Below are 26270 nucleotides of genomic sequence, written 5' to 3' on the forward strand. Positions count from 1 at the left end.
GGGAATTTTTTAGATGTGTGTAGCGTGTTTGATGGCAGAAAAGACTTCTATAAGAAGGATGGCCCACACTTGAATTCATTTGGCATCAGGAGCCTGGAGAAATTGCTTCTTGGTATGAGACCTAATGCAGTGTCAGGGAAACTAGATCATCAAGGGAGGAATGGGAAACCTGTGTGTGAAAGTTCAGCTATGGTATGCAAACGTGATAAAGATATGTCTTCAAACATGGTTATGTATGTGGTGAAGGGATGGAAAAATATGCTTTGGGTTCAGACCTTTTAAGTATGTCTTTTGGGGGGGGGGGGGAGAAAATTCTAGAAGACGAAATAGATTGCATGTGTAGAGGCTTAAGTGCTGTGAATACATGTTGGAAGCTTAATGGATTTTTTTACAACAGTCAAAGGATTAAAACAGAATTTAATACTTCCTATATTTCTTCTCAGTCACTGAGACATCTTCAGGAATTACAAAAAAAACTAATGTAACAAACAATACTAAGCCCAACCACATGGGTGACAAAGTCCTAACTAGGTGGAGTGCCCTCTAAGGGTGGTTGTAGGTGGCCTGGAATGTAGGATGGGACCTCTGGTGATGAGTGTTTCCCGAATCTTAATGCAACCGTATTTATTAAGATTTGGTTGATTTCTGAGAGCTGCTGCCAATTCTAAGAATAGTCTCTTTTTTGAATTTGCTGTGGTGGAGCATGGTGGTGTTTTCCATGAGATCCGATTGGTTGTATCCAAGACATGGTCAGCAAGGCCTGACCGACCATAGTTGTGGTTGCAGATGTATGACTTGTGTTCCTCCAGGTGGATGGTTGCTCATCTGCCTGTCTGTCCAAAGTATGCCAGCTTACAGGAACAGGGTACTTTATAAACTCCATGCACTGAGAGAGGAGGAAGCTGACCTTTTGTAGAACAGATAAAGGTAGCAAGTTTGCAGTGGGACTTAAATGCTGTGTGTAGGTTGTACTTGTTTAAAATCTTGGCTATTTTTTTGGATGTGCCACGAATGTAGGGTATGGTGATGGCAATTCTAAGCTTTTTCTGATGAGCAGACCGGGGAATGGGGAAGGAACTGATCTAATCATTCATGGAGAAGATATAGCATGCAAATCCAGACAATATGGTAAGTCAAAACTACAACTATCTAGGCAACTAAATAGGCTGGCCTTTTTAAAAAGATGTCGGAATACAAGAGTGATACCCAACTGTTTTAAGCTAAAGATTAACTTTCGTTCCAAAAAAGCCCAACGCATATGTAACCGTGCCAGCTTTGCACTACTGCGAGACCAAATCGCTGCTACTCGTGCCACCCTCTCCTTGATGAACACCGCCATTGGCTCCTTACAATCAGAGCCCTCCGCTGTACTTAACCCTGAACTTTGGTCTATTCTCTCTAGCACCTCAGAAGCTTCCGCACAGAAAGAATTTCAAAAAATAAACTTATCAAGAAATATAACAACCTGGTGAAAGCCAAACCGCAACCGCTCCAGACAGTAGTTAACCTGTCTTCCAAAAGGCTCAATGACGATGCCGTCAGTGCCTTAAGTCTTGGCCACAATTTCGCGGTTGCTCCGAAAGAAGTGCCAGTGCTTGAAGTAGTGTTTAATATCGAACGTGGGATCTGTCGCTTAGCACCGGAGATAGCAAATAACATCAGGCTTGACATCGCCAACATCCTCACCTTCAAAAAGTAATTTATCGTCCGTTAAATGCACTGCTCTCATGAAATTACAGAAAGAGAAAAGTATCTTCATCACCAGAGCGGATAAGGGTAATGCCAAAGTCGTTCTTAATGCCACGGAATACAATTGAAAAATGGAAATTATCCTCCGAGATTGCTCAACCTACAACCCGCTAGAATGTGACCTCCCAAAAACACAATTTGAAAAATTAAAAAACTTTAAAAAGTATCATCCTGGCCCTTGGACATCACGAAAAAACTCAAACCTTTGTTTCTTAGATCTCTTTTCTTTTGCCATCAATTCTGGTTATTTTTCTTGGAAGAAAAAAATCTACAAGCAGATAGAGGAAACCTCCCTGGGTTCCCCCCTCTTGCCAATTTTTATATGGAAGATTTTGAAAAACGATCCATAGACTCGGCCACTCTCAAACCTTCTATCTGGCTAAGGTATGTTGATGATGTGTTCTCTATTTGGCCTCATGGCCCAGACACATTAGACTCCTTCCTCAGTCACCTCAACAGCCTACATCCAAGAATCCAGTTTACGGTGGAAAGGGAAAAGAACAGTGTACCGTTTGGAAGGCATGTAACTAAGGTGTCTAGGAAGGGTAAACAACGCCTTCCAAACGGTACACTTTCCTTCACTGTATATAGAAAACCCACGCACACAGGCAGATACATTCACAAACTCTCCCACCACCCCTTTGGCCTCATGGCCCAGACACAGACTCCTTCCTCAGTCACCTCAACAGCCTACATCCAAGAATCCAGTTTACAGTGGAAAGGGAAAAGAACCGTTGTTGTTTACCCTTCCTAGACACCTTAGTTACACGCCTTCCAAACGGTACACTTTCCTTCACTGTATATAGAAAACCCACGCACACAGGCAGATACATTCACAAACTCTCCCACCACCACCCCGCTCAACAATATGGCATTATTAAAACTCTTACCAAGAGAACCCACAATCTTTGTTCCAGTGGAACTGCACTTACAACTGAGCTTAACCACATACATAACACTTTCCTCTCCAATGGCTACAGTGATCACAGTATCAAAAATAATCAGTTCCTCCCCCATCTTCTCTTCAGAAAGAGTTTAGAAATGCCATCACCATACCCTACATCCATGGCACATCCAAAAAAAATAGCCAAGATTTTAAACAAGTACAACCTACACACAGCATTTAAGCCCCACTGCAAACTTGTTACCCTTATCCATTCTACAAAAGATCAGCTTCCTCCTCTCTGTGCCTGGAGTTTATAAAGTACCCTGTTCCTGTAAGCTGGCATACTTTGGACAGACAGGCAGATCAGCAACCATCCACCTGGAGGAATACATCTGCAACCACAACTATGGTCAGTCAGGCCTTGCTGACCATGTCTTGGATACCACCCATAGGATCTCATGGAAAAAACAACCATGCTCCACCACATCAAATTCAAAAAAAGAGAGACTATTCTTAGAATCAGCAGCAGCTCTCAGAAATTAACCAAATCTTAATAAATATGGTTGCATTAAGCTTCCTAAGATTTGGGAAACACTTATCACCAGAGGTCCCACCCTACAATCGCCCTTAGAGGGCGCTCCACCTAGTTAGGACTTCAGTGTCGCCCACGTGATTGGGCTTGGTATTGTTGTGTTTGTTACATTAGTTTTTTTTGTAATCCCTGAAGATGTCTCAGTGACCGAAAAGAAATTTAGAAAGTATTAAATTCTGTTTTAATCCTTTCTGAGTGTTGTAAAAAATCCAACATGAAATAGATTGCATATCTAATTATAAGAATAGGCTAGGTGGCAATTTATTATGTCTATATTATGTCTATATACAAATGCCAAGAGCATTAGAAATACAGGAGTTGAGTTAAATGTTTATTGAATATGATGTAGCCTAAGATTGTTGGCATTGGTGAAATGAACTGTCAGAAGAGATAGTAGTACTACTGATAATATCAGATGACTTAAGTCCAGTTAGGATAGAAACACAAGAAAACAATGATGGTAATGTCCTATGTAGCAGTAAGTTTGTCTATCTGGTGTGAAGAGGATGTTAACAGAATGAAATATATGGTGAGTATTGCTAGACCTGGCAGCTCAGTTGCAGGGGACGAAGAAATGCATTGCCAATTTAGCCTTATGGGTACCAAACTGATGATTATTATGGGTGACTAATTTTCCAAACATTGGTTGGGCAAATGAGAAATCTCATGATAAGAAAGAATAGGAATTTATTGAATTATTGAGAGACCAATTTCTCAAGCAGCATGTGAGAAAAGGAACTCAAACTCAAAGAGTGTTGGATTTGCTCATAACATCAGAAGGGGTCTCTGTTAAGATTATGGCTATTTTACCACCAATTGATGACAGTGATCATGCAGTGCTTTCTTGAGAAATATTATTCCTGACATCTCCAAGGAGTCCGAAGACTCATCACGGGAGGACACCTACAACTGTCTCAACCACTACACCGAACCTCTACTATGAATCAACGCCATCTACCGCCCACCTCCACCACAACTGGTATTCTATGTCTGTAAATTGCATGTGTTCTGAAGGACGGATTTGTCTATGCAGGATGAAAAACCCTGCTACCTCCGTATGAGATCGGCTAACTCGCCTTCGATTGAAAATCATCCAGATAAAGATTCCTCCCACCACGACGAGAATCTAACTTAGGCCTATTTCAATCAAAGGGTGCAATGTACCGTCATTCTTCCAAATTGCGCTACGGAAGCCCTTACAATACAAATATCTAATTATATTGATGCTCCAATTAAAACAGGTTACATGCTGAACTACAAAGCTGGAAAATTATGATCAACTTAGGAGAATACTATCTTTGGTCCCATTCAGTTACTGAATGGGGAAAATGTCAGCACTGCATGGGAATCTTTGAAACAGTGCTTAAATAAGGTGGTATCTGAATGTGTCCCTAGTGTTTGAAGAATAAATAGGTTGGGGGTTAAATTGATATGCAACCTTATTAAGCAAGAGATCCACAAGAAGATGTGGAAAGAATATTGTGAAAATAAGAGTGAGAGGAGTTATGAAATATATAATAAAGCTCAGCCCAGAAATGTATTGTGCAGAAAGCTAAATCAGAGTATGAAAAAAAAAATTGGCCATGCAAGCTAAAGCAATGTAAAAGAATAACTTTATTGAATGCAGATAGTACTCGAATGTCGGAAACTAATGAGATTGTTCAGTTAACAAGTGCTCACTTTGCTAAGATGTATCAACCAGGTGTATGTAACACGGTGCACAGTGCTGTGCTACATTAGATGAAAAGTTGTTCACGTAAATGAGGTCGAAGAGCTGTTGCATAACCTGGATAAGGATTTGTCCATAAGGACAGATGGAATATTATTAGCTCGTTTGCTAAAGGAATGTTCAGCCTAATTGGCTAGGCCTTTTGCATATTTGTATAACTTAAGTCTCATCTCAGGAATGATACCACAGGAATGGAAGGAATGTATGATAGTTCCATTGTACAAGAGTGGTGCAAAAACTGATGTGTCGAACTACTCACCTACCAGTATCATTGGTGTGGTAGTGAAGATTTTAGTGAGGTTGGTAAGAACTTGCATACCAAAATGGGTAGACGAACGAGCTATGCTCTGCAAGGAGCAGCATGAGTTTACTAAAGGAAGGTTGTATTTTAGTAATTTGCTCATATTTTATAACAATGTTACGGCCAAGCTGGATAAAGGGAATGGATATACTATGATAATGTTGGATTTTTCTAAGCCATTTGATAGGATATCACATGCAAGGCTGTTGCATCAACTGGAGAATATGGGATTGGAATATAAACTCTTGACATGGAGCAGGGAATGGTTGACAGATCAAAAAGTAGTCTACAGTGGGTGTGAATCTACCAGACCAGTGGTGTACCTCAGGATTCAGTCCTTAGGCCATTGTTCAATCTGTACAATAATGACATCAGGCAGGATCTAACATTTGATGTTCAATTGTTTGCCCATGGGGTGCTTAAGGGTCAAAGCTGTATAACTGAGAGGAGACCTCCACATAGCTTTTAAAGGAATGTGGAGAACCAACCAGGGCTTCTGACTTAATGTCCAATCCTCACCTTCTCGTGGAGCAACCTGTTGGGTATCTACTTGGATATTGAACGTACGAGGATGGGCTGGCAATTTGGGATTTAACCGACCAAATTGTATTCTTATTGGTTAAACCAAAATAAAAAATGATGGTACGACATTACAAAATTTCATGCCAGCTGGGGCGTCGCCCGATTAAACAGGCCCCGTTGTTTTTGCCAGGGAACCAGGATGAACATCAAAAAGTCAGCTACTGGAACAAATCTGAAAACAAACCCCAGCTCAACATCAGAGTTAAAGATCGGTACTATCAACATAAGAAGACTGAATGGCAAAGAAATGGAGCTAGCTGAGGAATTAGATAAGTACCAGATCGACATAATAGGGGTGACTGAAACGAAAAAGACAAAAACTGATGAGATCTTTCTGAGCAATAAATACAGAATGTTATATTCAGGCAATGACAATCAAGGAAAAGAAGGAGTAGCCATAGTATTCAACACAAAATACAAGGCTAATCTTCTTGAATGGCAGTCAGTCTCAAGTAGAGTGATGTGGGCAAATATAAGAATGGGGAACTGGACAATGAGACTTATTTGTGCCTATAGTTCCACAGCATGTTCTACTAAGGTAGAAGTGGAGGAATTTTTTGAGGCTTTAGAAAAAGTAACTGACACAATGAAAAAGGAAAAGTTGGTCCTTGTTGGGGATCTAAATAGCAGAGTAGGAAATGATTGTGAGACATACAAAAATATTTTGAGAAAATTTGGAGAAAAGAGCAAAGCTAATAATAATGGCAAATATCTGTTGGATTTCTGCTCAGGGCATGGACTGGCTATTACTAACACCATGTTCCAACATAAGGATTATTAGGAACAAGAAGAGTTTTTGGCCATGGTTGGCACTTCCAGAACACAGGTTATTGGTATTAGTGAATCATGGCTGACTGTAGATGATATATCTAGTGGGATTGAATGCGATGGGTATAGTGTGTTCAGGAATGACAGGATGAATAAAATGGGGGGGGGGGAGTGTTGTTGATGATAACTGATGAGCTACAGCCAAGGAGAACAGAAGTTGAATTGCAGGATAGAGAAAAGAGCACATTTGAGGCCATTTGGTGCGAGATTGTGGCTAGCAGAACTAAATATATAATTCGGTGCTGCTATAGACCAGGTGATGGAAAAGATGGTGACAGTATGCACAAGCAAATAGAGGAAATGAGTGGAAGGAGGATAATTATTATGTGAGATTTCAACTATGGTCACATTGACTGGAGTGAGGAGAGGACTCAGGGGAGGAAGGAATTGGATTGTATGAGGTCATTAAGGGGTAACTATCTGCGACAGCATGTAATGGAAAATACTAGGGGTCAGAGAGTGCTTGACCTAGTAATTACATCTGAGGATTTGGCTGTAACAAATATGACCACATTGCCACCAATTAGTGAGAGTGATCATAGGGTCTTGACTTGGGAGGTGGCTAAAGGTGTGGAATTTTCAATTAAGACAGGGTACATGTGGAATTATCGGGCTGGAAAGTATGACAAGCTTAGGAGTTTGATTGGTTCAGTGCCATGGCATGTACAACTGCAAGGACTAGAAGTTGATAGTGCATGGGAGGCAGATAAGTGTTTGCATGAAGCAATGGCTGACTGTATACCTAGAGTCCGAATAATAAATCAAGTAGGGGTTAAATGGATGAATAACACCATTAAGCTTGAGCTGCAAAAAAAGAAAACTATGGGGGGAATTTAAGGAGAAAGGTGACCGGCAGACACATGAACGGTATAAAGCGCAGGCCAGAAGGGTAACGAGTGTGGTAAGAAAAGCAAAAAAGGATTACGAAAGAACATTGGCCATGCAGGCTAAAGAGAATCCTAAACAGTTTTTTTTAGATATGTAGCAAGTAAAAGGAAAAATGTACATTCCGATGGTAGGGAGGTAACTGAATCAGTTGATATAGTTGAGTTAATGAGTGAGCACTTTGCAAGTATCTATCATCCAGGTGGTGACATTGCAGAAACGAATAAACCAGTAGATTATACGGGAATTGTGGTGAATGAAGTGGAGATGAGTAGTCTATTGCATAACCTTAATGTCAATACATCCATGGGATTGGATGGTATACCAGCTCGTGTCGTACGAGAAGCAGCTAAAGAATTGTCAGTACCCTTGACCATTTTGTTTAAATCGAGTCTTGGGTCTGGGTTAGTCCCGAGGGAGTGGAAAGAGCGGAAAATAGTTCCACTGCATAAAGGTGGTTCCAAGACTGCTGTTGTAAATTACCGACCGATTAGCATATCAGGAATCATTGTCAAGGTCTTAGAGAAATTAGTCAAGAAAAGAATACAGGATTGGATAGATGAAAATGGGATATTGTATGCGGGGACAACATGGTTTTGTGAAGGGTAGATCATGCCTCAGTAACTTGCTCACGTTTTATAACACAGTGACGGCTGAACTGTGTAAGGGTTATCTAGTTCAGCTGTCATTTACAGTGATACTACTAGACCTTGCCAACGCATTTGACAGGATACCACATGGAACCCTAATCAGTAAACTGGAGCAGATTGGGATAGATATAGGGTTGGTGAGATGGATAGCAGGGTGGTTGAAGGAGAGATACCAGAGAGTGATTTATGCAGGAGTAGAATCTAAAAGATGGCTTGTGACTAGTGGTGCCGCAGGGCTCTGTTCTTGGACCACTGCTTTTCAATTTGTTCATCAATGATATAGGAAAGGATTTGAGAGGAAGTGTTCACTTGTTTGCTGATGATGCAAAGTTGGGTAGAGCAATTGCACAGGATGTCAAAATTTTACAGGATGATTTGGAGGACTGGGCTAGGAAAAACGGTTGTCAATTTAATGTGGCAAAGTGTAAGGTTATACACTTTGGGGTGAAAAGAATAGTAGCAGTATATCGCATTAGTGGAACCATACTCCAGGAGATTGATGAGGCCAGGGATTTGGGAGTGTTGGTGGATAGGGAATTGAAGTTTAGGGGGCACATTGCAAAAGTGACTAAATTAGCTCATCAAATCACTTGGCTTCTGAAAAATACTTTAACATGCAGAGACAAACAAGTTGTTCCTTTGTATCGAGCCTTGATAAGACCCCATCTGGACTACTGTGCCCAGTTATGGGCACCAGGGTTTCTTCGTGATGGGAAGGAAGTGGAGAGGATCCAGAGACGAGTGACCAAGATGATAGGTCTGTGGAATGAACCTTATGAGAATAGGTTGAAGATTTGTGGGTTGCAGAGATTGGACGATAGGCAGAGGAGGGGTGATATGATTGAGACATTTAAATTACTGAAGAGTTTCTATAAGATTGATCCAGAAGATATTTTTGAAAATATGACTGGTGGTGGGAGGACTAGGGGCCATGCATGGAAGCTGGGCAAGAGTGTAGTTGACAAGGGAGTTAGAGCTAGGTTTTTTACTTGGAGAGTGGTGAATGAGTGGAATAAGCTTCCAGAGTCTGTTGTGGGTTCTACGACCGTGAATGAGTTCAAGGCAAGGTATAATAGATACTATGTCAATGTCGAATAGTTGTTCGGGCCTCCCTCAATGAGTGTGTCGACTCCGAGTTGCCCGGGACGACGACAACAACAATAATAATAATAATGTGCTCAATTTCATATGGAGAGAAGAGGCAAGGAATAAGAAAAGTCTCATTGACTATGTTATTGTTGATAGTGATGTTTTCTCCCTGGTGCAGGACACCAGAGTGTACAGAGGATTTGAAATTGGAAGTCATCACTATTTAGTCTTCAGCAGGATAAAATTGAATTTCATATTGAAAAGAAGAACATGTAAGAAAGTTTTAAAGCGAATAAAAGTTGAGCAGCTCTCAGATGTGAACTGTAGGCTAAAATACACAAAGATTATTGAAGAAAAAATGAAAGAGTTTGAGAACAGGAATCAAACCTTGGAGATTCAGTGGCAAACTCTGAAGAAAACATTGATTCTGCCAGAGAGGCATGTGGTGAGGTTATCTGTAAGGGTAAAAAAATCAGAACTCCCTGGTGGACACAAAGTTAAAGAGGCAGTGAAGGAAAAGAAGAAAGCATACCAAAAGTTCCTGTCAAATAAGTCAGCTTGTGCTCTTAGAGAATATAGAGACAAATGCAAGAATGCTAAACATTGTGTAAAACTAGCTAAACAAGTCATGGGAGGAGTTTGGCAAGAATATAGAAAATAAATATCAAGAAGGTGGCAAAATATTCTGAAGGTTGTTGAAGAAGCTTAAGAATGGAGGAAAGAGTGCTGTAAAAGGAATTAGAGATGATAAAGGTGACATGAAAACGAGAAAAAGATATCCTTGAAGTATGGAGTAATTACTTTGAAAAACTGCTAAATGAAACAAGCAGTGATGACAGCACAGTGATAAAAAACACTGACCAGGCATGCAGTCAGGAATCCATACTTGAAGTAGAAAAAGCCATCAAAGGCTTGAAATGTGGAAAGGCAGCAGGAGTAGATGATATTCGACCAGAAATGCTGAAGTATGGTGGTATAAAAGTCTTACAGTGGCTGCACTGCATAGTTTAGAAAGCCTGGACAGAGGGACGAATTCCCAATGACTGGAGTAGAGCTCTCATAGTACCCATATATAAAAAGAGAAATAAAACTGCATGTGAGAATTAGAGATATATCCCTACTGAGTGTTCCCGGCAAGATCTATGCAAGTATACTTGAGAAACGGTTGAGAAGAATCGTGGAAGAAAAGCTTGGTGAAGAACAAGCTGGATTCAGGCCAAATAGAGGCTGTCAGGATCAGATCTTCACTTTGCGACAAACAGTCGAGAAAGCATGGGAACATAACAAAGATCTGTATTTAAGTTTTGTCGATCTGGAAAAGGCATATGACAAGGTGCCAAGAGAGAAGCTATTCAATACGCTGCAGTTATATGGTGTCAGTGGGGCATTATATCAAGCAATACGTAGTCTTTATTTGAGTTGTAAGTCAGCAGTTAGAATTGAAGTAAGTACAGGAAGATGGTTTAATGTTAAATCTGGTGTGAGACAAGGATGTACATTATCCCCTCTGTTATTCGTTATCTATATGGATCACATTATGAAGGAAAGTGGTATTAAACAGGATATCATAATTGGAGATGTTAATGTCAGCTCTTTGCTTTATGCAGATGTTATACTTCTAAATAAATCTGCTACAAATCTGCAAGATTCTCTGACTAAATTGAATAGCTGTTGTAATAGATATGGTATGAAGGTCAGCAACAAAAAGACAATGAAAATAGGCAGAATCATTGAAAATGTCAACTGTGTTGTGAATGGAGAACCTGTGGAACAAGTAAAACATTTCAGCTATTTAGGCACGATTTTTACTGAAGATGGTAAATTAAATATAGAAATAGACAACAGAATAAGCAAAGCTGGTATGGTGGGAAGTCAATTGAATAAATTCATATGGAATAAGAGAGAAAATAGTCGGAACACTAAATTAGCTGTATACAAGACTGTGTTCAAACCAATTTTAACTTATGGATCTGAGAGCTGGGTCAGAAGTGAAACACTTGACCAAAGACTAGAGACCGCAGATATGAGAGTCCTGAGAAAGATTATAGGCGTGAACAGATGGCATCAATGGCAATATCATATTAAAAACGAAGATATTAGGAAAGAACTTAACATTGTCAGTATCCAGGAATGTGTTAGCAGAGCTAATCTCAGGTGGTATGGTCACTTAAATAGAATGGGAGAGGAAAGATTAGCAAAACAAGTGTTCTCTGCCAGGTTGGCAGCGAAACGACCTAGAGGAAGACCAAGATATTGGTGGATTGATACTGTACAAAGTGCTTTAGACGATAGAAATATAAGATCTGATAATGTTGGAGTCTTGACAAGTAACAGACTGATTTGGAGGAAAATTGTAGATAGGAAATTAATAATGATGTAATTTTTTCATGTAGTACTATCATATCCTGTACACTCCTTGAGGGTAAATTGCAGGAATTTGATTATTTCTTCTGATACTGGTTCCATAACACTTTGTGACTATGGCTTTAAAGTCTTGTAAATCATTCCAATTAACTACCACATGATTTATTCTTCTCACATAGAGATGATTCAGGCACTGGTGATTCCTCTACCTGGAAGCTTCTCATTCTATGGAAAAACTGCAAGCTGCCTTCTTAGTTTATTATTAACTACATTATAATTCCATACACACACCTTTTTAAAACTCGAGTATGATTTGCCATCATCAAATTCCTGATATGTACCCTTCTTGGTGGGGGGGGGGATAATTTTGATAGTACATGAAAAGGTTACGCCATTACTAAATTCTGATCAACAATTATCCTCCAAATTAATCTGTTATCAATCAAGATTCCAATATTATTAGATCTTATATTTCTATCTTTTAAGACTCCTTTTACTATATCAATCCATTTCTATCTTCCTCTGGATTTTTTTTCCTACCAACCTGACAAAAAAAAATTGTTTAGCTAATCTTTCCTCTCCCATTTTGTTTAATTGACCATCTGAGATAAGCTCTACTAACACATTCATGGATGCCAACATTAGCAAGTTCTTTCTTCTTAATATCCTCATTTTTTTTTATATATGATATTGTCAATGATGCCATCTTTTCACTCCATTAATCTTTCTCAGAACTGTTATCTTCAGTATCCAGTCTTTGATCAAATGATTTATTTCTGACTCAGATCCAAGTTGAAACCAAGTTGAAATTGGTTTGAACACTATCTTGTATACAGATCATTTAGTGTTTTGATTAATTTCTTTCTTATTCTATATAAATATATTCAGCTGACTTCCTGCCATACCAGCATTACTAATTCTGTTGTCTATTTCCATATTTAATTTACCATCTTCACTAAAAATTGTCTAAGTAGCTGAAATGTTTTACTTGTTCTATAGATTTACTATTCACAATGCAATTGATATTTTCAATGTTTCTGCCCATTTTCATCGTCTTGTTGATTTTCATATCAAACTTATTACAACAGTTATTCAATTTAGTCAGCAAATCTTGCACAGGATTTATTTAAAAGGATAACATCATCTGCATAAAGAGATGAGATTAACATCTCCAAATTTCATATCAGGTTTAATAGCACTTTTCTTCATAATGTGATCCATATAGATAATGAATAAGGGGATAATGTACATCCTTGTCTGACACTAGATTTAACATCAAACCATCTTCATTCAATTCTAACTGCTGACTTACAACTCAAAGGCGAAGTATCGCTTGATATAATGTCCCATTTACACCATACAGCTATAGCGTTTTGAAGAGCTTTCCTCTTGACACATGCTTTTTCCAGATCAACGAACTTGAAAAAAAATCCCTGTTATATTCCCAAGATTTCAACTATGTGTTAAAGAGAAAATCTGATCCTTACAGCCTATATTTGGTCTGAATCCAACTTGTCTTCACTAAGCTTTCCTTTCCCAATTGTTCTCAGCTGTTTCTCAAGTATAGTCACATAAATCTTACCAGAAACACTCAGCAGGGAAATACTTCTAATTTGATGATTTTCTACTTAAATGGATATGTATTTCTGTTGAGTTTTCTGCCACCATGCTATGGCAAAACTGCAAGCTACCTTAGTTTATTATCAACTGCATTATAATTCCATGTACACACACATCCCTTTATAAAACTTCAATATGATTTGTTATCAGATTCCTGAGACGAGATTATGTATGTACCCTCGGGGAGGGGAGTGGGGTGGGGTGGGGTTACAGGATAATTATGATAGTGATAATGCAGACACTGCTTGTTTCATTTAGCAGTCATTCAAAGTAATTACTCCAGACATCTAGAATATCTTTATCTTCAGTACCTTTATGTCACCTTTATTATCTAATTCCTTTTACAATACTTTTTCCTCCATTTCTAAGCTTATTCAATAGCCTCCGGAGTATTTTGTCACCTTATTGATATTTATTTTCTATGTTCTTACCAAAGTCTTCATATGACTTGTTTAGCCAGTTGTGCACGGTGATTTTCTTTCTTAAGAGGGTGGTCTAAAAGGTTCTCAGCCTCGACCATAGATGGCAACACTATCGACAAGATTTTTTTTTTCCTAAGTTGGTACATCTATCATAAGCATCCATGTGAAATTACAAGTCATTCTGTCACGTAGTGTTTTATACAGCTGTCCATGAAGCAAAAGTGTTGTCTGTATCCCTTGAAATGGATAAAATTGAGTATCGTGTGGTTATAAAATTCTTTGTAAAAGAAGGTTTAACGCCAAAAGAAATTCATTCGCTGTTCATAAACGTTTATGGGCACTCTTTTCCTTTGTTCTTGACAATTAAGAAATGAGCTGCCAAGTTTAAACGTGGCTGTTTAACCACGCTACCGGCCAAGACGTCTATAGACGTTCACGTTATCATGTATGCGAAGTGCTTATTAAAATTATAATACCATTGTTACAACAATGAAATATATGATGGATACGAAGCGTATGCGAATGCGTATTTGATCCATAACGGCCGGTAAGGTGGTTAAACTCTGTTTGAAATAATACCAGCCTTGAAGATGATCCACGTAAAGTACATCCAAAAAGTGTAACAGCATCAGAAATCATTGATCAAGTGCACAATATGGTATTGGATGATGGGTGAGTCAAAGTGAGTGAAATTGCTGAGACTATAGGCATTTCAAAAGAATGTGTAGGATATATTTTTCAGGAAGAACTGCATAAAAGCTTTGCTCAAGATGGGTGCCGCACTTGCAAATCAAAGCAGATCAAAAACACACTCGCATGAAAATCTCTGAACAGTGCTTGGAGCATTTTAACAAGAATAAAAGTGATTTTGTGTGTCGATTTATTACTATGGATGAGACTTGGATTCACTATTACACATCAGAATCCAAACAGTAATCAAAACAGTGGACCGAAGCCAGTTGTTCAGCGCCAAAGAAGACAAAGTCTATTCCATCAGCAGGAAAGGTCATTGCATTGGTGTTTTGGGATGCTAAAGGCATTTTGTTTATTAATTATCTTGAAAAGGGCAAAACAATAACCAGGTAATATTATTTCGATCTTTTAACCAGACTAGATGAAAAATGTGCGATAAAAGACCCGGTTTGCAGAAGACAAAAAATCTTTCATCAGGACAATGCACCTGCCCACAAAAGTGTTTTGGCAATGGGAAAATTAAGGGATCTGCACTATGAATTTTTGGAACATCCACCCTATTCCCCAGATTTTGCTCCCTCAGACTTCCATCTCTTCCCAAAACTAAAACTCTTCCTCGCTGGTCAGTGTTTTTTCTTCGAATCAAGAGGTGATTGCAGCTGTAGAGGGATTTTTGCAGATCTTACTGAGAACCACTACAGGGATGGGATAATGGCGCTGGCGCATTGCTGGAATAAATGTATTAGTCTGAATGTAGATTATGTTGAAAAATAAAAATTTTCAAATTATAAATTCGTTTTTCATTGTTAGGCCGAAAACTTTCCAGACCACCCTCTTACATTTTTTCTCTGTATTCTCTAAGAGCACAAGCTGACTACATATCAAAAATTCCACTTTTGTGGAATTTTTGATATGCTTTCTTCTTTCCCTTTGCTGACTCTTTCAGAATCCACCATGGAGTTCCGATTTTTCTATCCTTGCAGACAACCTCACCACATGCCTCTCTGGCTGAATCAATCAATGTTTTCTTCAGGGTTTGGCAATGATTCTCTAAGATTTTGTTCTTGTTTTCAAATTCTTTCATTTTTTTCTTTAGTCATGTTTGTATGTTTGAGTCTACAGTTTGCCTCTGAAAACTGCTCATCTAATTAATTTTAAAGCTTTCTTATAAACTCGTTTTCAATACGAAATTAAATCTTATCCTGCTCAAAACTAACTTTTTTCTCTCCTTGTGAATTTGTGCACATTTTTATGTTGGAATATAATGTTAGTAATAACTAATCCATAGCCTGAAGAGAAATTCAGCAGGTGCTTACCATTATTAGCTTTTCACTTTTCTTCAACTGTTTCTAAAACATTTCTATATGTCTGGTAATCATTTCCTATTCTGTTTATATCTCTAACAAGAACCAACTTTTGCTTTTTCATTGTGTCAGCTGCCCTCTCTAATGCCTTGAAAATTCTTCCATTTCTTCCTTAGTAAAAATCTTCTGTGGGACCATAGGCAGAAGCGAGTTTCATTGTCCAGCTCTCCTATTCTGATATTAGCCTACATTAATCTACTTGATATCACCTGCCATTCAAGATTATACTCTTGTTTAGTGTTGAATACTATAGCTACTCCTGATTGCTTTTCCCTGATTGTTATTGCCTGAATATTACATTTGGTATTGAACTCACCTGTTTTTGTCTTCTTTGTTTCAGTCATGCGTGTTATGTTGATCTGGTACTTATGCATTTCTTCTGCTAGTTCCATTTCTGATCCATTGAGATTTCGTATGTTGATAGTACCAATCTTAAACTCTGTTGATGTTGAGTTGGGATGTGTTCTGGGATTTGTTCCAGAAGCTGACTTTTAAATGTTCACCCTGGTTCCCTGACGAAAACAATGGGGGCCTCGTTCAACTAGGCAACACCCCACCCAGCATGAAATTCTTTCTTGTTGTACTATCATTTTACAATGTGGTTTAAGCCAATAAGAATAAAATTTGTTCATCCAAATGCTGGCCTGGTTGGCCGAGTGATTAGCATATCTGCTCTCCAGCCAAAAGGCTGCAGGTTCGAATCCCATTGTGGGCATGGATGTTTGCGATTGTCTGGAAATACCAATGGTGGTGGTGGCAGGCGGTAGATGGCTTTGGTGGATTCAGTGGTGGAGACAGAGATATAGAGTAGGTGTCCTTCCTCGACGAGTCTTTGGACTCCCTGGAGGTGTCACGTAATAATAATAAATCCCAATTTGCCAAGCCCATCTTTGAGTATCTGGGTAGATACCTAACAGGTTGCACCATGAGGACTGGACTGGTCCAAAGCCCCAGTCAGTTCTCTGCATTCCTTAAAAGGCGACGTGACATCTCCTCACAGTTATACAGCTTTGATGTTTAAATTGCAGGATCATTTTAACCAGATTCTCTGATGTTACTGCCAGATATTTTTTTTTAACAAATCCTTTCCACAATGTGCTTCTTAAAGAAGCTGTCCCTCAGTAACTAAATTTCTCTACCCCTGTACATAGGAGAGTGGTTGACTGAGAGTAACATAAGGAGATGCCAAGTCAAAGAGAAAGAAGGAAATACAAGAAACTTCCTGTAATCTGCTTCAAGCAACTATCCAAACCTCAATTTCAGTTAAATGAAACTACCTCAAAAATTTCAGAAATGTTCATTTTCAGTTCAGTCCAATGACAAAGAACACCTGATCTAGCCTGCTGGCACTAATATAAGGCTACCTTTGTTTACTTTGTTTCAATCACACATGCCCACTGTAGAGCTTGCATACATGTATTTACCTGTACATTGATTCCTGATGATGCCAATTTCACTTTGTGAAATATAGGAACTATTCTTTAAATTAATTAAGGGGTGCTTAAGGGTCAAAGCTGTATAACTGAGAGGAGACCTCCACATAGCCTTTAAAGGAATGCAGAGAACCGACCAGGGCTTCTGACCTAATGTCCAATCCTCACCTTCTCGTGGTGCACCCTGTTGGGTATCTACTTTGATACTGAACGAGGATGGGCTGGCAATTTGGGATTTAGCCAACCAAATTGTATTCTTATTGGTTAAACCAAAATAAAAAATGATGGTACAACATGACAAAATTTCATGCCGGCTGGGGTGTCGCCCGGTTAAACAAGGCCCCCATTCTTTTCGCCAGGGAACCAGGGCGAACAGTGAAAAGTCAGCTACTGGAACAAATCTGAAAACAAACCCCAACTCAACATCACCAGAGTTAAAGATCGGTACTATCAACGTAAGAAGCCTGAATGGCAAAGAAATGGAGCTATCTGAATTAGATAAGTACCAGATCGACATAATAGGGGTGACTGAAACAAAAAAGACAAAACTGGCGAGATCTGTCTGAGCAATAAATACAAAATGTTGTATTCAGGCAATGACAATCAAGGAAAAGGAATAGCAGCCATAGTATTCAACATAAAATACGAGGCTAATCTTCTTGAATGGCAGTCAGTCTCAAGTAGAGTAATGTGGGCAAATATGAGAATGGGGAACTGGACAATGATACTTATTTGTGCCTATGGTCCCACAGAAGGTTCTACTAAGGTAGAAGTGGAGGAATTTTTTGACGCTTTAGAAAAAGCAACTGACACAATGAAAAAGGAAAAGTTGGTCCTTGTTGGGGATCTAAATAGCAGAGTAGGAAATGATTGTGAGACATACAAAAATATTTTGGTAAAATTTGGAGAAAAGAGCAAAGCTAATAATAATGGCAAATATCTGTTGGATTTCTGCTCAGGACATGGACTGGTTATTACTAACACCATGTTCCAACATAAAAATGTGCACAAATTCACATGGAGAGAAGAGGCTAGGAATAAGGAAAGTCTCATTGACTATGTTATTGTTGATAGTGATGTTTCCTCCCTGGTGCAGGACACCAGAGTGTACAGAGGATTTGAAATTGGAAGCGATCACAATTTAGTCTTGAGCAGAATAAAATTGAATTTCATATTGAAAAGAATAACATGTAAGAAAGTTTTAAAGCGAATAAATGTTGAGCAGCTCTCAAATGTGAACTGTAGACTAAAATACACAAAGATTATTGAAAAGAAAATGAAAGAGTTTGAGAACAGGAATCAAACCTTGGAGATTCAGTGGCAAACTCTGAAGAAAACATTAATTGATTCTGCCAGAGAGGCATGTGGTGAGGTTGTGTGCAAGGATAAAAAAATCAGAACTCCCTGGTGGACACAGGAGTGAAGGAAAAGAAGAAAGCATATCAAAAGTTCCTGGAAAATAAGTCAGCTTTTACTCTTACAGAATACAGAGACAAATGTAAGAAAGCTAAACAGTGTGTAAAACTAGCTAAACAAAAGCCATGGGAGAACTTTGGCAAGAATATAGAAAATAAATATTGAAAAGGTGGCAAAATATTCTGGAGGTTGTTGAAGAAGCTTAGAAATGGAGGCAAGAGTGCTGTAAAAGGAGTTAGAGATGATAAAGGTGAAATGAAAACAGGAGAAAAAGATATCCTTGAAGTATGGAGTAATTACTTTGAAAAACTGCTAAATGAAACAAGCAGTGATGACAGCACAGTGATAAAAAACACTGACCAGGCATGCAGTCAGGAATTCATATCCATACTTGAAGTAGAAAAAGCCATCAAAGGCTTGAAATGTGGAAAGGCAGCAGGAGTAGATAATATTCGACCAGAAATGCTGAAGTATGGTGGTATAAAAGTCTTACAGTGGCTGCACTGCATGCATAGTTCAGAAAGCCTGGACAGAGGGACGAATTTCTGATGATTGGAGTAGAGCTCTCATAGTACCCATATATAAAAAGGGAAATAAAACTGAATGTGAGAATTACAGAGGTATTTCCCTACTGAGTGTTCCTGGCAAGATCTATGCAAGTATACTTGAGAAACGGTTGAGAAGAATTGTGGAAGAAAAGCTTGGTGAAGAACAAGCTGGATTCAGGCCAAATAGAGGCCGTCAGGATCAGATCTTCACTTTACGACAAATAGTCAAGAAAGCATGGGAATATAACAAAGATCTGTATTTGTCGATTTGGAAAAGGCATATGAGAAGGTGCCAAGAGAGAAGCTATTCAATATACTGCAGTTACATGGTGTCAATGGGGCATTATATCAAGCAATACTTGGTCTTTATTTGAGTTGTAAGTCAGCAGTTAGAATTGAAGTACAGGAAGATGGTTTAATGTTAAATCTGGTGTCAGACAAGGATGTACATTATCCTCCCTTATTCATTATCTATATGGATCACATTATAAAGGAAAGTGGTATTAAACCTGATATTAAAATTGGAGATGTTAATGTCAGCTCTTTGCTTTATGCAGATGTTATACTTCTAAATAAATCCGCTACAAGTCTGCAAGATTCTCTGACTAAATTGAATAGCTGTTGTAATAGATATGGTATGAATGTCAGCAATAAAAAGACAAAGACAATGAAAATAGGCAGAATCATTGAAAATGTCAACTGTGTTGTGAATGGAGAACCTGTGGAACAAGTAAAACATTTCAGCTATTTAGACACAATTTTTACTGAAGATGGTAAATTAAATATAGAAATAGACAACAGAATCAGCAAAGCTGGTATGGTGGGAAGTCAATTGAATAAATTCATATGGAATAAGAGAGAAATCAGTCGGAACACTAAATTAGCTGTGTACAAGACAGTGTTCAAACCAGTTTTAACTTATGGAACTTAGAGCTGGGTCAGAAGTAAAACACTTGAGCAAAGACTAGAGACTGCAGATATGAGAGTCCTGAGAAAGATTATAGGCATGAACAGATGGCATCAATGGCAATATCATATTAAAAACAAGGATATTAGGAAAGAACTTGACATTGTCAGCATCCAGGAATGTGTTAGCAGAGCTAATCTCAGGTGGTATGGTCACTTAAACAGAATGGGCGAGGAAAGATTAGCAAAACAAGTGTTCTCTGCCAGGTTGGCAGCGAAACGACCTAGAGGAAGACCAAGATATAGGTGGATTGATATGATACAAAGTGCCTTAGACCAGCACTTCCCAAACTGTGGGCCGAGGCCCCCTTCGGGGCTGAAATAATGAAAACAAATTTAAAATGTTTTAAGACTAAGTATATTTTTATTATTTTAAAAGAAACGTATTTAACTTTTAATTTCTTTTTTGTTATTTTTTATATGTTAATGGAAAAATTCACACATTGGTTCACAAACTTTGCTTCCTGCGTATTTCGGCGCTTAACGAATATTAGTAAATATTGCTTATTCATATGTTTCATTTCAAAGCAGTGGTTAATTGTATTTACTTCGAATGTTCTCCAGGGAAGTTCCAAATCTTTCTGTCCCTTTCATAATGCGTTCGTAATCAGAGACTTGATATCGACTTTATATACATATCAAAACTCAATTTATATTATCACTGTCATCCGAGCTAGTTTTCTGTTACCAATAAAAGTTTCGCATATACTTCACACATGAAAAAAAGCTTAAACAAGTTCATGTGGGGATATAGTAACTCGCTTGCAGTGGTAAACAACACGCCCTCCCTAAGAGCCACTATACTGCAGAGGCAATAAAAATAAGTACTTTTATTATGCCAGTGAATAAGGTATGAGGAGTCTGTGTAATATATTTCTCAACAAATAGTGCAATTAGAGACAACTGGGATAAAAACAATTAATGAATCACATGTCCCCTCATACAGAAACTATGCTGTATAGACTGAAACAAAACCATATGTTGCATGGGCAAACAGAGTAGCTAACTAAAAACTATTTTAATTAATTAGATGTATGCGAGTTCGATTTCCCAAGGTAGCAATAAAATTCAACCGAACGTGTTAAAATTCGTAAAAGTGTTAAAACTAAGTAATATATATATATATATATTAAAATGTTATGGCAGTTTCACATATGGAATTCGGTTGAAGAGAGTTAGCATTTCAACTCAATTGTAAGCTATGCTTTTATCTTTCGGTTGCACGATCTTTTGTTAATACCGCACCAATCATATGCACGTTTTAATAAACAGACTGCCTTTGCTGTCTATTTCGCGTTAGGCTTAATTACCGTAAAAGGAGAAAAGTCACAAAAGTGAAAAATGTTCCTGGTCCGGAGATTCCCGTATTCAGGTAATATTCACTAATTTCATGTTATCAGTCTGTGGTGTGCCAGTATTGGTAAGTGGTGATATTATTTGATCTATTCTACGTTAAAAAATTTAACCCTGAGATGGATAAGTGGTCGATAAAAAATAAAAAAAAATCCCTCGAACAATCAGAAGAAGCAGAAACAGACTAAAAAAAAAAGGACAGTATTTCATATTTGACCTGAACAGACCGTATCGTCTTCAGAACCAAACGGTAAGAGGCAAAAAATGTAATATATGCATTTGATTTTTTGCAGTATTCGCTGTGTATGTTTTGTATTGAATATAAATACAATATAATAATAATATATCTCTATTATGATTTTTTTTTTGAGGGGGGGAGGGGCATGAAATATTTTAATTTTTGCAAAGGGGGCCCTGACATCCAGAAGTTTGGGAAGCACTGCCTTAGACGATAGAAATATAAGATCTAATAATGTTGGAGTCTTGACAAGTAACAGACTGATTTGGAGGAAAATTGTAGATAGGAAGTTAGTAATGTAATTTTTTCATGTAGTACTGTCATATCCTGTACACCGCTTGAGGGTACATGGCAGGAATTTGATGATGATGATTCTTTAAATTAATTAGTAGATGTTTTACATGGTAATATCCTGTTTTTCAAATTACCAGCCTAAGTAATTATAGCTGAATAAATTATAAGGTAAATAAAAAACAGTCATGAACTTTATTATCATATAAAAATTTCTGTACAAATATACAAATGTAAAACATCAGGAACATGATTTGATGGTCCCAATTCTTAAAAGTAAAACTTGTGTTTTTCTATACAGAAATGACAGTGCACACAGATTTGATTCATAAAAAATATAGGAATAACTTTTTTCCAAAGGGGAGATTAAATTACACTATAATTATTGTTACTGAAGCTTATGTGCATTTTACAATGATTTTACCATGATCAGTTCTTGTTCCTTCTGTGTACTTAACGTATTTAATAACACTCAGAACTAAGCGAGGTAAAGAGATTACTGCAAAATGAACACTAAAAGCATAGTTCAAAACTTCAGACATGCAATTCTTTTGATTTAAAAACAGAAGTTCAGATTTCTAATATTATTAGAAGAGATTCTACTAAGGAAAAATATCTTGTTCTTTTCCTAAGATACTGTTATCTGTATTTTGTGCTCTGTCTTTGTCACTCTTTAAGTACATGTTATAAATAGGGAGAAATTACAATAGTAGAAAATCTGAAGTAAGTTCCCTGCATTACTTTGGCACAATTCATACTTGATATTTACAACTCAACATTCCAGGACAGTAAAAAGATGCCATTATTTTATAAAATATTTTTTCATTTAGCAATTACAAAATATCAAAGGCACTTAGTTTCGGTTAATAAAATGCCCACTTAAATAATTCAATGGCACAAGTCAGTTTTTTCATACATAATTTGAGTCAAGGACTAATTTAAAAAAAAAAAAATTTCAATCAAAATTTTTGATGACTCATGAGATAACCTAAATGCAGTTTTATGCTGATAAAATATTTTGCATTAAGTTCTCTGAATACAAACTATCTTTTTTTATTTTTGCAGTAGAAATTTGGCAATATTTGTCTTTTTTTTTTTACTAGAAACAAAGCTGCCAACTTCAATGTACACCTTTTGAATATTTTTTTTTTTTTTTGAAGAAACTAGTAAGCTTGTCCACATTCAAGGCACATTGATATATGTACATATTCTTAATGACTTTAGATACAAGCATTACTCTAAGATGTCGGCTTTACATATTTCAAGAGTTCCCCCCCCCAGGGGTGAGTAGTTTGTAAGTAGGATTTCCAGATACATATGCACTATGAATTTGTTAGTTGCCTACTCAGAGCCATAAAAACATTGATTATATGAAACTGGTAGCAGCATTAACTTTCAATTTAAATGGAGAGAAAGTCATTTAAAACAATGCTCGTTCTTAATATTCATTTTTTTTTTGTGTGTGTGTGTGGGGGGAAAAAACTGCTACCACATCATTTTATACTTATGGCACAAAAATCACCTGCCGTGTTGCACAACACAGCTTATCCTTTAAAACGTTCTTCCAAATGTTCTGAAGTATGGCCACTCTAAATTTATGCACAAAGAAAACTATTTTGAATAATTCTGGAACATTCAATTTACAACCACGCTACAATGATTTTTCACGTATACTGAGCAAATGCTATCCATTAATTTTCTGAAGTAGTTTCTGGAAAATGGGCAGAAATGCATGATGATTCTTGTCCCAGACCAGTGAGCATTCAAATCCCTAAATGTTTATTCTACTAAGGTTTTCAGAAGTTCTGGTCTGAATGAATCTGAGCTCTTATATGACCATTTCTTTTAATTGTTGCCTCTCTTAATGGAATTTTACCAGGTGATCCTTTAGCTGTTCCAAAATTATTTTTCCATTCACTTTCAGAAATGTAAGTGTTTGGTTTGACAGGAATTAACTGAGTTGCAAGTCTAGAATGCTGTGCACCATAATGTCTCTTCATATAAAAATACATGCCCAGACATCCTGCTAAGCAACCTATAAGAAAACCACAGAAACAAGCTGCAATTACATGTTGAGCATGAATTCCATCTTCAGCTGATGACTGGCTTTCAGTACTTGCTAGAACACCGGCAATACCTAAAATAAGAATACACTACATTAGTTGCATGCAAAAGTACACAAAGCAAATAGACTTAATACTAGACAATGTAAAGGATATGTCTGACTTAGCTCATTTGACTTTATACTGAATCCTTACTGCAATGTGTGGGCTTATTCTTGCAAATTTGTCAACATTTCGAAGTAAAATTTCCATGAAAATGAGTTTTCAAACCATGATTATCAATGTACCTTCATAGCATATTATATAATCACAAATGCATTAAGTAATTTTTGGTGGTAGATGAATTTCACCACCCTACTTATCAGAGGAGGTTTGAAGTGGCATGTATCCATTTGGTCTCTAGAGTACCCTACCCACAGTGCATATTAATGCATTATAGATTATGGATAGATTCACATAAAAAACTAATTTTTAAAACATTGTTATGAGAATTGGTTGACTTTTAGGGCAAGCATTTTAAGGTATTTATGTATATCAAGACTGATTTTATATTTATTATAACAGCATATTATCAAATGCAATAAAGGCAATCACTGCAATAATAAGCTTCTCCCCCCCCCCCCTTCCCTTTTTAAATAAACTTAAATGCTGATGATAAACATAGTTGATGCTTAGTATTTTAAGTACAGCTATCCTCCTATCCTATCCTAAATTTACACTCAAACATTGACCTACACATTTTACTGTGTAGATATTCGGAACCAAAATCCTATGGAATAGTTTGGTTACTCCTTATTCCTGGAGGTGTCCTATGTCTATAGAAGCTTATTTTAAGTACAGCTATTGTACTTAAAATAAGCACAATAATTGTTATTGTGCTTACTCTATTACTGTATTTAAATCATTTTTTTAAATCAAGAAAAATGTATTACACATTAACAGATTTCATTCAAACTGCAGTGCATGCAAAGATATGACTTATTTTTACCCTTATACCACAGGCAATAAAATTTCCAAAATGATAGCAAGGGTTTTTTCATGGAAATAAAATTCAAAACAATGTTTTGGCATATTATCAGCATGTGCTTTGCAAACACATGTGATTTATATACAAATATATATACCAAAATTGTTATTATTATAGATATTATTCCTGGAAAATTTCCATGTTACTTCTCTCAATAAATATTAAAAATTAATATTTATTTGGTGTTTTTGTCTTTTATGATGTTGGCTTTTTACTCAATTTTTAGGGTATTACTGATGTTTTAAAGATATAGATATATAAAGAATATAAGGAAGGAATAATTTTGGACATACCTTGGTAGGATATTCCCGGTTGTCATCTTATTGAGCGACATTGGTGTATGACAATATTACTGAAGTATGACTGAAAGGAAGGGGGTTGGAAATGTGGAGATAGAGATATGTGGAAGAACTGCAGGTAAGACACAAGGTATCTAAAATTTAAAACTTGGGTTTTAAGGGTGGGCAGTGAATTCTTTGGGAAGAAGGTGAAAGATAAATTTTCGGGGAAAAGAAAAGATAGAATATGATGAAACAAGATTGGGGTGGGAGTAATGGGGGGTGTGAGCCATTTTGACTGTGTGTCATTTCAGAGCTGATGGGAAAAATGGAGCTATTTCACGTCGGCTTGGTATTTTTTATCTTAGTATCTGTGTTTTATCCATGTTGTTTTCTATTGGTCAGAGTCGTGATCTAACGTTTAGGTTTTGGAGATTGTATCGGGGCAGTGAATGTTCGAGTTTTTGTCACATTTTATGGCTATTGTTTGCAGTATTCTAAGCAATGTTTCATTTTCCTGTATGTCTACTATTACAGCTTTGTCAATTTGCAGGGTATGCTTCTGTTCAGGAGCGTGGACTTCTATTTCTGTTTTTTGTATTCTGTTTTCCTTTGGTTATTACGTTTCTTATTGCTTAGATGTTCTGGAATGCTGGATGCCACTTAATAAGATGACAACCAGGAATATCCTACAAAGGTATGTCCAAAATTATTCCTTCCTTATATTCTTTATATATCTAAATCTTTAAAACATCAATAATGCCCTAAAAATTGGGAAAAAAGCCAATGACATAAAAGTGTACTCCTAAACAAAAATAGCCAAAAAAAATAATAATTGTTATTATTGGCTATTTTTTGCACAAAAGATTCCCTCAATGTTTTCTATTACCTTAAGGTCATAAT

At 37.2% G+C, this 26270-nt stretch overlaps 1 protein-coding gene across 4 annotated transcripts in view; it reads right to left on the reverse strand.

Annotated features, from left to right (window-relative positions):
* Positions 1-22175: 22175 nt before the first annotated feature.
* The window catches only part of LOC150093601 (semaphorin-5A-like), a 299721-nt gene continuing 295626 nt past the window's right edge, over positions 22176-26270 (reverse strand). For all 4 annotated transcript variants that reach the window (XM_090412830.1, XM_090412829.1, XM_090412831.1 and 1 more), the window contains exon 19: positions 22176-24136. In XM_090412830.1, the coding sequence (XP_090268956.1) occupies positions 23796-24136 (341 nt within the window). In that variant the 3' untranslated portion in view covers positions 22176-23795. The remainder of the gene's footprint in view (positions 24137-26270) is intronic.

Source organism: Typopeltis vanoorti, chromosome 23, assembly GCF_054136105.1.
Source record: "Typopeltis vanoorti isolate ZY-2024b chromosome 23, IOZ_Tvanoo_1.0, whole genome shotgun sequence".
NCBI classification, from domain to species: Eukaryota; Metazoa; Arthropoda; class Arachnida; order Uropygi; family Thelyphonidae; genus Typopeltis; species Typopeltis vanoorti.